Source organism: Heptranchias perlo, chromosome 40, assembly GCF_035084215.1.
Source record: "Heptranchias perlo isolate sHepPer1 chromosome 40, sHepPer1.hap1, whole genome shotgun sequence".
NCBI classification, from domain to species: Eukaryota; Metazoa; Chordata; class Chondrichthyes; order Hexanchiformes; family Hexanchidae; genus Heptranchias; species Heptranchias perlo.
In genome coordinates, this window is record NC_090364.1 from 5,235,589 (window position 1) to 5,249,777 (window position 14,189).

At 42.6% G+C, this 14,189-nt stretch overlaps 1 protein-coding gene across 1 annotated transcript in view; it reads right to left on the minus strand.

Moving 5' to 3' along the window:
- LOC137305600 (kinesin-like protein KIF18A) overlaps positions 1-14,189 on the minus strand; it is a 75,774-nt gene that overhangs the window by 53,604 nt on the left and 7,981 nt on the right. The window contains exons 2-4 of the mRNA XM_067974456.1: positions 13,456-13,824; positions 5,695-5,852; positions 322-426 (exon numbers count right to left, since the gene is read on the minus strand). Of these exons, the coding sequence (XP_067830557.1) occupies positions 322-426; positions 5,695-5,852; positions 13,456-13,774 (582 nt within the window). The 5' untranslated portion in view covers positions 13,775-13,824. The remainder of the gene's footprint in view (positions 1-321; positions 427-5,694; positions 5,853-13,455; positions 13,825-14,189) is intronic.

Genomic DNA, 14,189 nt, shown 5'->3' on the forward strand with positions numbered 1-14,189 from the left:
TGAATAGCCAACTCCTACTTCCAATGTTCAAATATTTAGTACCTTCTAAGAATATAAAAACACTTTCATTAATTCACCAAATAATGCAGAACCTTGTAAAGTATTGCTTGAACATGACTAAACCTTGCATACAAATCTTCTAATGTTCAAAAGGTATCCTTACCGCTTAAAGATTGAGCCTATGATAAATTACATTTCCCCTTAAATATAAATAGACATTGAACCTGGTATGTCAATAACTACACTGATGACATCTAACAGCAGTGCAATGATCAAAAGCAGCAGAGCACTTGTGAATATCACAGTGACTGAGACTCCTACCTGATGAAAGCTTAGCCTCTGAACAACTGTTCCTTTCTGAGGATCCTCTCTCACTGCCAGTGAGCCTTTAGGTTCAAGCAGGTCTTGAATCTGTTCATTGTACACCTGACAATATAGAGAAAAATAACAGATACAATTAATACCACTATACCCAATGGCTCAGGAGCAAAATGCATTGTTTCTTGTACCACTGAGCAACACCGATCAGACAGATTCTTAGTTTGCTCCTGGCTCTGCGCCAAATCAGCTGATCTCAGCCAAAGGGACCATGGAGGACCACAATGGGCTCAAGCATTCAGTGTAATAAGAAGCGCAAAAAATGGCCAAATTCTATAACTAGTAACCAATGATTCCTGCAGTAAGTGTGATGACAATGTCGAGCAAGGAGAGTATTCAGCTTGCTTGTGACTATGACTACCCCATTGATACTTACTGCCCAGACTCTCACATGAATATTGCCTACTAGTTGAAGTACCAGAGGAGTGCCAATACCCATGGAACATACTGGCATGAGTCATTGCTGCAGGAGTTCCTCAGGGCAGTGTCCTAGGCCCAACCATCTTCAGCTGCTTCATCAATGACCTTCCCTCCATCATAAGGTCAGAAATGGGGATGTTCGCTGATGATTGCACAGTGTTCAGTTCCATTCGCAACCCCTCAGATAATGAAGCAGTCCGAGCCCACATGCAGCAAGACCTGGACAACGTCCAGGCTTGGGCTCATAAGTGGCAAGTAACATTCGCGTCAGACAACGACCCTCGCCAACAAGAGAAAATCTAACCACCTCCCCTTGACATTCAACAGCATTACCATTGCCGAATCCCCTACCATCAACATCCTGGGGGTCACCATTGACCAGAAACTTAACTGGAGCAGCCACATAATTACTTTGGATACAAGAGCAGGTCAGAGGCTGGGTATTCTGCGGCAACTGACTCACCTCCTGATTCCCCAAAGCCTTTCTACCATCTACAAGACACAAGTCAGGAGTGTGATGGAATACTCTCCACTTGCCTGGATGACTGCAGCTCCAACAACATTCAAGAAGCTCGACACCATCCAGGACAAAGCAGCCCGCTTGATTGGCACCCCATCCACCACCCTAAAACATCTACTCCCTCCACCACCAGCGCACAGTGGCTGCAGTGTATATCATCTACAAGATGCACTGCAGCAACTTGCCAAGTTTTCTTTGACAGCACCTCCCAAACCCGCAAGCTCTACCATCTAGAAGGACAAGGGCAGCAGGCTCATGGGAACAACATCACCTGCACGTTCCCCTCCAAGTCACACACCATCCCAACTTGGAAATATATCACCGTTCCTTCATCGTCGCTGGGTCAAAATCCTGGTACTCCCTACCTAACAGCACTGTGAGAGAACCGTCACCACACGGACTGCAGCGGTTCAAGAAGGCGCCCTACCACCTTCTCAAGAGCAATTAGGGATGGGCAATAAATGCTGGCCTTGCCAGCAATGCCCACATCCCATGAACGAATCTAAAAATACTGCTTTCAGGGTAAAGGGGGGCGGGGGGGGGGGGGGGGGGGGGGGAAAGAGGGGGAAAAAGGGAAAAGACAACAAATAGAGTGAAAGAGAAAAAAAAAATGAATATCTCATCTCAGAAGGTCTTGCCAGAGTGGAGACCCTCCTGTTCAGTCGGATACTATTGCTTGTCTCACTTAATAGTTTTACCTGTGTGGAAGGATTTTTTTTCTTAAAAAAAAGCTCGAACACCTTTTTTAAAATGTTACGTTCTTAGGGTTATGTAAAAGAAAAAACAAAAGCACAAAAAGAACCCCAGAAGAAATGTCACGCCCCCGAAAAAACCTCAATCAAATAAGGTTGCTTAAAAAATGAAAATCAGACTTATGAGAGTCTGGGTGTGATAACTGTTCATGCAGGGCAGACTCAACTCACTGTGACAAAGACAGAAGAGGTGCCCTTTGAGGCTTTGGGCTACCACTAAAATCACACCCCAGGTACTCATGGGGAGATTAGTGTACATCGTAATGCACAGGAGCAGAAATTCTTCAGTGGAAGCATCCAAAACACACGGTTAAAAATAAAACCTTAATTCCCATAGATACTGATTATTGTCTGCAATATTATTGAGGTATTATACAATACTTCCTTCTGATAGTACATGCTAACATAAACCTGCAAAAAAAGGGTAAAACCACAGAAAATTCAATTCCAGTAAAAATATGGTCGGCAACACATACTGCAATTAAAAAATCAATGTATTCTATTAAATGTAGTTAACATATGTGGTCACCTCCTTTCGTAAGTTGGTTACAATCGAAGTCTAAGATAACAATGTCACAAAGTATGTGCACCACTTGCTTGAGAGGGGCAGGTATAAAACCAATGTGTGCCCATTATGTAAAGACTGGATACATTTTATATGTGAATGCACATCACTATTAATTTCTACTTTCTCTCCTTTCCTCAGCAAAAGTTACAATTTCTGAAGATAAACCTCTAGGCATAATGATTTATACAGACAAAAACCTCTCAGAAAAGCATTGATCGCCATAGGAATTGCAGCTTACATAGCCTACAAACCCAGGAAAGACTACAATGTTACTGTCAAAGTGCATTGCAAATTATTTTGAGAACTGATAATCTTAAAACGATTATGCATCTCCACCCTTATGTTATGCATCGTGACTGACACGAGACAGTGCTTTCTGCTCGATAAACTCAAGATTATGGCTAGGTTTTGGTGTGTGCAGTGTGCAGGTGCAACTGAAAATTTGTTCCTCAAAAGCCTAGAAACCAAGAAAGCTAAAAAGCCACCGACATGTTTCGTGGGGGAGCAAAAATCTAGCTACAACAATTAAATGTTTTGCATCCATAATACTGTAGTGATCCTGCTGCTGATTGGTCCAATATTCATACCCTCCCCCTTTCTCCAACATAGAAAAATCAGATCCCAACATTGACCCATGACATCATGGATCAATCAGAAAATACAAAGCAGCCATGTTGGATTTCCACTGACTTATATTTATTTCCCTTCAAAGAATAAACCGAAGTTGAGAGTTTGCTTAGGTAATTAAGATTGGACGCCAACTTAGTACATGATTGAGAACAATTGGAGAAGAACAGAGCAGGATTGCAACCAGGTTACAAGTTGTATGGCAAAACAAGTCATAACAGACAGTGGGAGTGAAAAGGAGCAATTACCAATGCAAGTATCAGAGAAGATGGGACAGGAATGAGTTCAGAGGAAGGGGGAAGCCATGTAGGCAGTGTATGTAGGCTGGGAGAGCATGGACTCAACTTCTAACCACACGCACCAAACGGCAATTCGTATAAATCTGTGAACAATGTCAGAAGTGATCAGCTAGCAAGAATCTTGAGGTTAAAAAGCACATTGTGCCTGTACAGCAGTTAAACATTGTGTTTACCTCCTTTACTAATTCTGTCTAGGTCTTTCTTTTCACCAGTAGCTACCCAGCTCCTGTTCTAATGTAAAAGACTCTATAGTCCTTCTCTCTCCATACTCTAGTTTCTATTTATCTCTGACCACATTTGCCCCAATTCTCTCTCTACTTTGAAAGATGTTTATATGCTTTTGTATACAATTAGCATTAATACTGCTAAAATCACATGGCAAAGGTTACAAATGAACATGCTAACAATTATTTGAATATTTAGTAATTTGTCACATGGGTAATCCCACAATTTAAAATAGGCTGTTATTTCACAGAATGTGACTGTAACACTACACCTCTTGCTTCTTCCTCCCTCCTCTTCCCATCTAGCACCAGTACAATGTAAAGTGAGAATCACAATTTTGGATTATGATACATGAATAAGAGTAATTGAGGTTTTCCATTAAAGAACACAACTGCCAACACTGCTTAAGGCATTACACGTGCAAACATTAGCCAGCCCCACAGAGTTTCTGTTCAATAAAACACAAAATTTATTTATTGAGAGAACTGACATTTCCTTGAAGTCATTCTGTAAGAGGCTTTCCGTATTTGCTGAATTTTAAAACTTCCTATTTCTCTCTGGTAGGCATTTCCCATAATCTGCAATAAAAACATTACATCTTACCTTGATTAACAGGTTACAGTATTTCAAACCACTGATGGCATTTACCAAACACATGTGTAATAGTATGAAGACAAACATTAAGCCCTGGCAGGAAAGATTATTTCACACATATCCCAATTTATGTCCGTGGTTTATAAGCATCCAATAGCTAAAGTCATCACCACATCGGATATCATACTTACACAGCAGCGCAGGGCTCTATCCAGCTCAACTTCCTACAGCTCCATTCATATGAAGTAGTTACAAAGGACTATTTTGTGAAACCACTTTTGTGGATAACAAAGAGGGGGCTACATTGAGCAATGAATACTTGGAGGGGCTTACAAAACAGAGGGGGTCCACAGGACCTGACAGCACAAAACTCGAATAGTTTATAATCATCATCTGAATCCTGAGATGAGATTGCTGTTCGCTACTTCCAGGTACCCATTTTTAAATAAAAACATAATGGGAAAGCTCAATTTCTTCCACTTTCGTTCAGATGTTTGGCAACTGTTGCCAGCATAGCCAGCGGCAACAGCCAGTGTGCTCAGAATTGTTAATGCTTCAATTTGAACGTTACCATGCAACAACTGTGATGTAACCACTAGTTTAGAATATTTAGTTTGATTACGGGGTAGAGAGTGGTTGGATAGTCAATCTATCAAGCATCAATACCACACAGAAGAGTAACATTTACATATACTATCTGAACTATATGGAATCTTTATTTATGGGAACTGGGATTTGATGGGGATCAGTGTTCAGCGTTGACCAGAAGATTGAACAACAAAAGTATTTATGGACCAAGAAAAGCAATTAAGACAACCCGAGCCAAATCGAAATCTTCATTCTCAAATACATATGTCCTGCAAACATCCTCTGCTGGGTATTTATCCCACTCACAGCCTCCACTAATACTTATCTCTCACCATCAGCCTTGATTATTGCTTATTTTCTCTCCCAATAATCAATGCTAGCTAGTAATAACCTTACTAGCAAGATCTTCTGCTAGTAGCCAATATTGTTGGTAGTCTGTTTGCAAACATCCACCCTTTCAAATACAGCATCTGTTTAGTTGGAAGTAAACAATAGCTGATTACATTCTATTGTGAACTCAACACCAAACAAAACAAAAAGGTACATTTCAGGGAAATCCATTGTATTATTAGCTGAACAATTATTTGATGGCAGGGTAGTTGAAGTGTTTGGAATTAAAATTACATGGAATAAAAAGAAAAGTGATGTTAAACATGATCCAACAAGGGTCTGCCAATGGCAAGTTAGCACGTGAATTTTCTTATACTTTAGCTGTTAACTTGCCTCCAAATACGAGACAGCAACTTCACAAATTTTCTCATCTTTCATCTGTTCAATTCTCTCGTACAGTTCCACCATAGTGAGATACATCACTCCAGGCTGATCCACGCTGCCCAGCATTGTATGGGTCTTTCCAGATCCAGTTGCACCATAAGCAAAGACTGAAAAATAAAATGTACAGGACTTTAGAAATTCTTTAATGACACTCCCTTGGTGGCAAGGAACTGATTGTTTTGTCTCAGTGCTCCTTTGCAAACTCTAAAGGAAAAGGTAATTGTGATGAAAAGTGATATTTGCCCTGTGTCAGATGGGAACTTTTCCCCACCGTTATAAATTTATGTATCTTTAGACAAAGTAAAGTTAAATTAAAAACTGGTTTTGGATAACTAGATCTGTAAAAGATTTCCTTGTCTTTGTATTAGGGAGTGGCTAACAATTGACACTATGGATTCATCCACATCATCAAGAGTTGGTCGGCTTTCTTTGCTGGGCCCATTGCCTGTACTTAGAAAATAATCAGATGAAAATTGCTTGGTAGCTGAGCTGTCTTTCTTTGAAATATTAATATATGCAAGTTTTCAGCCTCGGGGAGAGGCACAAAGTAGACAAATTCAGTTTCAGGCAGCATTAACACCTGTGACATGAAAGGTTTCACATGGCATAAAGGCATTCCCTAAGCTGATCAACTTTACAAGTTTCTTGAAGTCACTTGGACAGGAAAACTACCCATGTACAAACAGGATTCCTACTAATTAAAAAAGGGAAGGGCCAGACAGGACAGGAAGGGAGAGAAGGGAAGGGCAAGAAGGGAGGGGAGAGAAGGGAAGGGCAGGAAGGGAGGGGAGAGAAGGGAAGGGCAGGAAGGGAGGGGAGAGAAGGGAAGGGCAGGAAGGGAGAGAAGGGAAGGACAGACTTGTATTTACATAGCGTCTTTCATCTCATCAGGGTGCCCCAAAGAGCTTTAAAGCCAATTAAATATTTTTTTTTTAAAAAGTATAGTCACTGTTGTCATGTAGGCAACGTGGCAGCCAATTTGCACACAGCAAGGTCGTACAAACAGCAATAACATAAATGACCAGGTAATCTGTTTAAATCGCGCCAAACAAGTGCCTGGCGATGGCAATCTCCAACAAGAGAGAGTCTAACCACCTCCCTATGACATTCGACGGCATTACCATTGCCGAATCCCCCACTATCAACACCCTGGGGGGTCACCATTGCCCAGAAACTTAACTGGACCTGACACATAAATACTGTCGCTACAAGAGCAGGTCAGAGGCTGGGTATTCTGCGGCAAGTGACTCACCTCCTGACTCCCCAAAGCCTTTCCACCATCTACAAAGCACAAGTCAGGAGTGTGATGGAATATTCTCCACTTGCTTGGATGAGTGCAGCTCCAACAACATTCAAGAAGCTCGACACCATCCAGAACAAAGCAGCCTGCTTGACTGGCACCCCATCCACCACCCTAAACATTCACTCCCTTCACCACCGGCGCACCATGGCTGCAGTGTGTACCATCCACAGGATGCACTGCAGCAACTCGCCAAGGCTTCTTCGACAACACCTCCCAAACCCACGACCTCTATCACCTAGAAGGACAAGGGCAGCAGGCGCAAAGAAACAACACCACCTGTACGTACCCCTCCAAGTCACACACCATCCTGACTTGGAAACATATCGCCGTTCCGTCATCATCACTGGGTCAAAATCCTAGAACTCCCTTCCTAACAGCACTGTGGGAGAACCTTCACCACATGGACTGCAGCGGTTCAAGAAGGCGGCTCACCACCACCTTCTCAAGGGCAATAAATGCTGGCCTTTCCACCAACGCCCACATCCCATGAACGAATAAAAAAAATGATGTTGGTTGAGGAATAAATATTGGCCAAGACACCAGGGAGAATTCCCCTGCTCTTCAAATGGGGCAGTGGGATTTTTTACATCCACCTGAGGGGGCAGATGGGGCCTCGGTTTAACGTCTCACCAGAAAGACTGCACCTTCGACAGTGCAGCCTTCCCTCAGTACCACACTGAAGTGTCAGCCTGGGTTATGTGCTCAGGTCTCTGGCGTGGGACTTGAACCGACGACCTTCTGACTCAGAGGTAAGAGTGCTACCACAGAGCCAAGGCTAAGAAAAATAGTTTCACGTCTAATAACAATCACTTCATAAAATTACTCATGATGTCTTTCTTAGTTGAATAGTTAAGGATAAGGCCATCGTAGGACCCTGCCCTGAATAATATATTCCTCAAAAAGGGTTACTGCCCATCTGTCAATAGAGATTAGTAAAGATACTTTTCCAAATCAAAATACTGCGGATGCTGGAAATCTGAAATAAAAACAGAAAATGCTGGAAAAGCTCAGCAAGTCAGGCAGCATCTGTGGAGAAAGAAACAGAGTTAACATTTCAGGTCGAAGACCTTTCATCAGAACTGGAAGATGTTAAAAGAGTTAAAGTTTTTGAGCAAGTACAGAGCCAGGGGAAGGTTGGGGGAAGGAAAGAACAAAAGGGAAGGTCTGTGATAGGGTAGAGGGCACGAGTGATTAAATGAGAAAAGGGATAAATGTAAGGAGTCGCACAACACCAGGTTATAGTCCAACAGCTTTATTTGAAATCACAAGCTTTCGGAGCTCTGCTCCTTCGTCAGTTGAAGTGAGGAGATGCATATAGGCACAAGCATATATAGTCAGAGAACAATGCCTGGTGATTACAGATAATCTTTCTAACTGTACTTTATCACACCTCGGCAGAGATCATCACAGCAATCAAAGGAGTGAATGGTGTTCAAACAGGTTAGTCAGGGAAACATTACATTCAAGAATACTGAGGTGGGGTCACAAGGGGTCAAATGTAGCAGATGCTGGGGTTTGTATTAAAAACAGATAATTTTTTTTTGCTGGAAATCGCAGCAGGTCCGGCCGCATCTGTGTATGGAAAACAAGCCAACTACGACTGGAGTCTGGATGACTCTACGTCAGGTGGGGTTACCATGTAGCGTGACATGATGATGGTGCAAGGCAAGAAAGGTGGTAATGGGACAGGTTAAGAAACAAATGATTGATCAGGAGTAGCTGTAAATGGCAGCTGCAGAACCATTACCAGCACCAGCTGACTGAAAAAATGGGAACAATGGTTATGGTCTGAAGTTATTGAAATCAATGTTGAGCCCGGAAGGTTGTAAAGTGCCTAAACGAAAGATGAGGTGCTGTTCCTCGAGCTTACATTGAGCTCGAGATCAGAGTAGGAGTGGGAAGGGGAATTAAAATGGCAAGCAACCAGCAGGTCAGGGTCACACTTTCAGACAGAGCAGAGGTGTTCAGCAAAGCGATCACCCAATCTGCGTTTGGTCTCCCCATTGTAGAGGGGACCACATTGTGTGCAGCGGATACAGTCTACTAAATTGAAACGAGTACATGTAAACCTTCCCAAGATCCACAAACAGGACTGTCCAGGGAGACCCATCATTTCAGCCTGTTCTTGCCCCACAGAACTTATTTCTTCCTATCTTGACTATTTTTTCTCCCCTTGACCTGTCTCTTCCAACCTACATCCGCAACACTTCTGACGCCCTCCGCCACTTTAACAGTTTCTAGTTCCCCGGCCCTAACCGTCTCCTTTTCACCTTGGACATCCAGTCCCTCCACACCTTCATCCCCCACCAGGACGCCTGAGGGCCCTCCTCTTCTTCCTTGAACAGAGGTCTAACCAGTCCCCATCCACCACCACCCTCCTCCGCCTGGATGAACTTGTTCTTACATTGAACAACTTCTCCTTTGACTCTACTCGCTTCCTCCAAATAAAAGGCGTTGCTATTGGAACCCATATGGGTCCCAGCTATGCCTGCCTTTTTGTGGGATACGTGGAACATTCCTTGTTCCAGTCCGACTCAGGTCCCCTCCCTCACCTCTTTTTCCGGTACATTGATGACTGTATCGGTGCCGTTTCTTGCTCTTGCCCCGAACTGGAAAATTTCATCAACTTCGCTTCTAATTTCCATCCTTTCCTCGCCTTCACATGGTCCATCTCTGACTCTTCCCTTCCCAGACTTCTCTATCTCCATTTCTGGGGATAGGCTGTTAACCAATATCTATTGTAAGCCCACCAACTCCCACAGCTACCTTGATTACGCTTCCTCCCACCCCACTTCCTGTAAGGACTCTATTCCCGTCTCCCAGTTTCTCAGTCTCATCTGTTCTGATGATACCACCTTCCGCACCAGTGCTTCCGATATGTTTTCCTTTTTCCTCAACCCAGGATTCCCCTCCACCGTAGTTGACAGAGCCCTCGACCGTATCCGTCCTATTTCCCGCACTTCTGCCCTCACCCCTTCCCTCCCAGAACTATGATAGGGTCCCCCTTGTCTTCACCTTCCACCCAACCAGCCTCCACATTCAACGTATCATCCTCCGTCATTTCCGCCACCTCCAGCACGATCCCATCACTAAACACATCTTCCCTAACCCTAACCCTTCAGCATTTCGATGGGACCACTCCCTCCACATCACCCGAGTCCACTCTTCCATCACCCCCACACCCGCTCTCCTCCTCATGGCACCTTCCCGTGCAAGCACAGGAGATCCAACACCTGCCCCTTCACCTCCGCCCTTCCCACCATCCAGGGCCCCAAACACTCCTTCCAGGTGAAACGGTGGTTTACTTTTACTTCTTTCAATTTAGTATACTGTATCCGCTGCACACAATGCGGTCTCCTCTACACTGGGGAGACCAAACGCAGACTGGGTGATTGCTTTGCTGAACACCTCCGCTCTGTCTGAAAGCGTGACCCTGACCTGCTGGTCACTTGCCATTTTAATTCCCCTTCCCACTCCTACTCTGACCTCTCTGTCTGCTGCATCTTACGCTGTTCCGATGAAGCTTGAGGAACAGCACCTCATCTTTTGATTAGGCATTTTACAACCTTCTGGACTCAACATTGATTTCAATAACTTCAGATCATAACCACTGCTCCCATTTTTTTCAGTCAGCGAGTGCTGGTAATGGTTCTGCAGCTGCCATTTACAGCTACTCCTGATCAATCTTTTGTCTCTTAACCTGTCCGATTACCACCTTCCTTGCCTTGCACCATCATTCCTTTTCTCATTTAATCACTAGTGCCCTCTACCCTATCATAGACCTTCCTTTTTGTTCTTTCCTCCCCTCCCCCCAACCTTTCCCTGGCTCTGTACTTGCTCAAAAACTTTAACTCTTAACATCTTCCAGTTCTGACGAAAGGTCTTCGACCTGAAATGTTAACTGTTTCTTTCTCCACAGATGCTGCCTGATTTGCTGAGCTACTCCAGTATTTTCTGTTTTAATAAAAAGATAATTTTGCCTGGTCAGCAGGAACATGGATAGTGCAAATTTCTGGAAGGAGCAGGCTCAATAGGCCAAATGAGTTATTTTTGATTAATATCTGTACAACATTCCACTAATTCTGCTCAAGTGAAATGAATGTCTTCTAGGCTTGACATATAAACCCTTCAAAGAATGGAGAAAGAATGCATCAGTGATTGCATGTGGCTTACGACTCAAGAATGTGAGCCACAAGTAACTACTGTTACTGGTTTCTTTTGCCTTCAAATTTATGCTTATGGAACCTAACTACGAGACAAACTAATGGATAGCTGCTCTGTAAAGCTTCGAAAAATGATTTGTATTAACTAGGAAGAATATATTTGTCCTGTTGAGCTATTTTGAAGGGAGCTACCAAAATAGCAGAAGCTCGAAAATATTCAAGCGACTGGCTGCATGCTATCTGCTTAAAGTACTTTCAGCCAGTAACGGATCCATTACAATGTTGCCTCGGGGTTGTATGCATAAAGCAGTATCATAGAAAGGGTTAACATTGATTACAGTCCAACATTCCAGCATTAATTGCAAACATATTTATGATGTTGATCATTGACAGACCGTATTACACAGGTCATTACTAAATTTAAGCAACATTGACCAGATTTAGTTTAAGCTCTAAATTTCAACAGCAAATATATAAAATATTTTCTTAAGAAAGCCGTCAGGTTCTGTTAATTTCTCTGATGCACAACACTATCCTTTTTGGCCACTTCAGTGATCTGAAGTTGGCACTTACTCAAGATCCTGCCAAATAACCACACAATAACAGGGCTACATGTACAACAAGGGGATTGAGAACTAGTATGGTTTTATAAGTTGCTGTTTAAAAGATCAAGCAGGTTTTGCAGACAACTAAAATGAGAAAATTAAAGTGGCCGCAAATAGGATTAATTCAGTAACGCAATCTACAAAATGACAGGAAAAACTTGCCCACCAGCAATTTCCCAATCTCAGCAAGTTAAGGAGAGCAACAAAGGCAGAGCCAGAGAAAAGCAGGAGAAACAGAAAATGAAGAGGAAAGCAGAGGACTCCACTGTGGTGACCCAAATTTGAATAGCCTACCAATACTCAACAATCTAAATTTAAATTAAGCAACGGCCAGGATTCGTGGAAGAACCACAAGATAAGCTAGTGTCTTCTGGAAAGTAAAGAGAAAACTGAGGAGGAAGGAAGAGGGAAACCAACTGAAAATATAGGAAATAGGGAACTCACATTATAATGCAAGAAAAATGTGACAGAATTAAACATGCTTAAACCATTTTACAATAAATTCCAGAAGATAAAAACTTTGATAAAATGTTCCTTAAATCCCATCATTAACCATAGTACAGATGTGGTGGTTTATCCTGCGTCATTCTGGTACTACGCAGGATGATATAAGCACCACTTAATATATGGTGGATATGATTTATTCAGCAGTACTCATTGTGTGCTTTCAGTATTTTACTTTGTTTTACAAAGATTTTCCCACCCTGAGGCAAATGGCCCAGATTCACTAACTGGATTAATCGAAAGCCTTTTGGAAACAACTATGAATAGTTTGAATTAACTCAGGCTACACAGCATCACATCACAATGTCCAGTCTTAAGAGAAAACAAAAGCTCACAAAGTAATGCCTGGAAGAGGCAGTTATCGTAGGAATTAAAATGACATACTATAACATCATATCATTACCTCTTGCAACATGTAATCAATGGCTCCAAGCCTACCTGCCTCAGAATCCAAAATATCCTGGCCTGAACAATCTAGTCATAAGAACATAAGAAATAGGGGCAGATGTATACCATATGGCCCCTCGAGCCTGCTCCGCCATTCAATAAGATCATGGTTGATCGACCTCAACTCCACTTTCCCGCCCTATCCCCATATCCCTTGATTCCCTTAGTGTCCAAAAATCTATCGATCTCAGTTTTGAATATACTCAACGACTGAGCTTCCATAGCCTGCTGGGGTAGAGAATTCCAAAGAGTCACAACCCTCAGTGAAGAATTTTTTTCTCATCTCGGACCTAACTGGCTGACCTCTTATCTTGGCACTATGACCCCTAGTTCTAGACACTCCAGCCAGGGGAAACAGCCTCTCAGCATCTACCCTGTCAAACCCTTATCATTGATCCCCTCCCTCACATCAAGACTATGGTAAAAGCAATAGATGAAGACAATTGTTTACAGTACAGCAAGATAGATATATAGTCATTGTACAAACAGCTTTGCATATTGCCTACATCAAAAAAGGTTGTCTCCAGCATTGTAAATGTGGGCTTCAGTCCAGTAACTGAAAGGAATTGCAAAGGCTATCACAAGGGAACTGTATAGATCTGCTCCAAATACAAATGTAGATTGACATCTGCCCTTGAGCTACATTGACTCCATGTTTTCAAACTGTCTAGGTAGCTTTAACTCTTACCTGAGCAATTGTATCCATTCAAAACACCTTCCAAAATATGTTTAGTTGTGAACTCAAACACCTCTTGCTGTGTCGAGTTTTCATCAAAAACTCTATCAAACACAAACTTCAGGTCCTTCCTTTTCCGACGTAGCATTTCTCGGTCTCTGAATTTAGCTTCAGAAAACACATCATCATTGATGTCTTCCTTTGGGTCAAAGACCAGAACATTTTCATCAACTACTTGAGCAACTGCATGGTCATTGCTGTCCTGCTCATGTTGATTCTGGGGCCGTATCCGGACAACTACAGTAACATTTCCTTCTTCCTCCAGTGCCATGATTCACATTCATAGATTATAATTATCACCGACACTGCCTCTGTATGTACCTGTAAGCAAAGAAAATTAAGTAAAATAAGGAATTAAAAAGAGCATTTAGAAGGTGAGCAGGTGACACAGCACATGTATTTACAAACCAGCTATATCACTGCATAGTCAAATTGTGACTTTGACTCCCCAGTTCCAAATCTCACTACGGCAACATGTGGGGGATGGAAAGAGAAAGGAAAATGAATAGGGATAAAAGCAGACATCTTGCTGCTATGGGAAAATGAGTCACGTGATTGCCTTCTTAACCAGGGAAGTATGCAGGATATGGTTTGATCTAAACACAAAAAGGAGGTTAAAACAAAGTCTGAAGTTGATTCACCAGGGGAAATTTTGCAAAGAGGAGATGGTTCAGGTGTAGACTAGA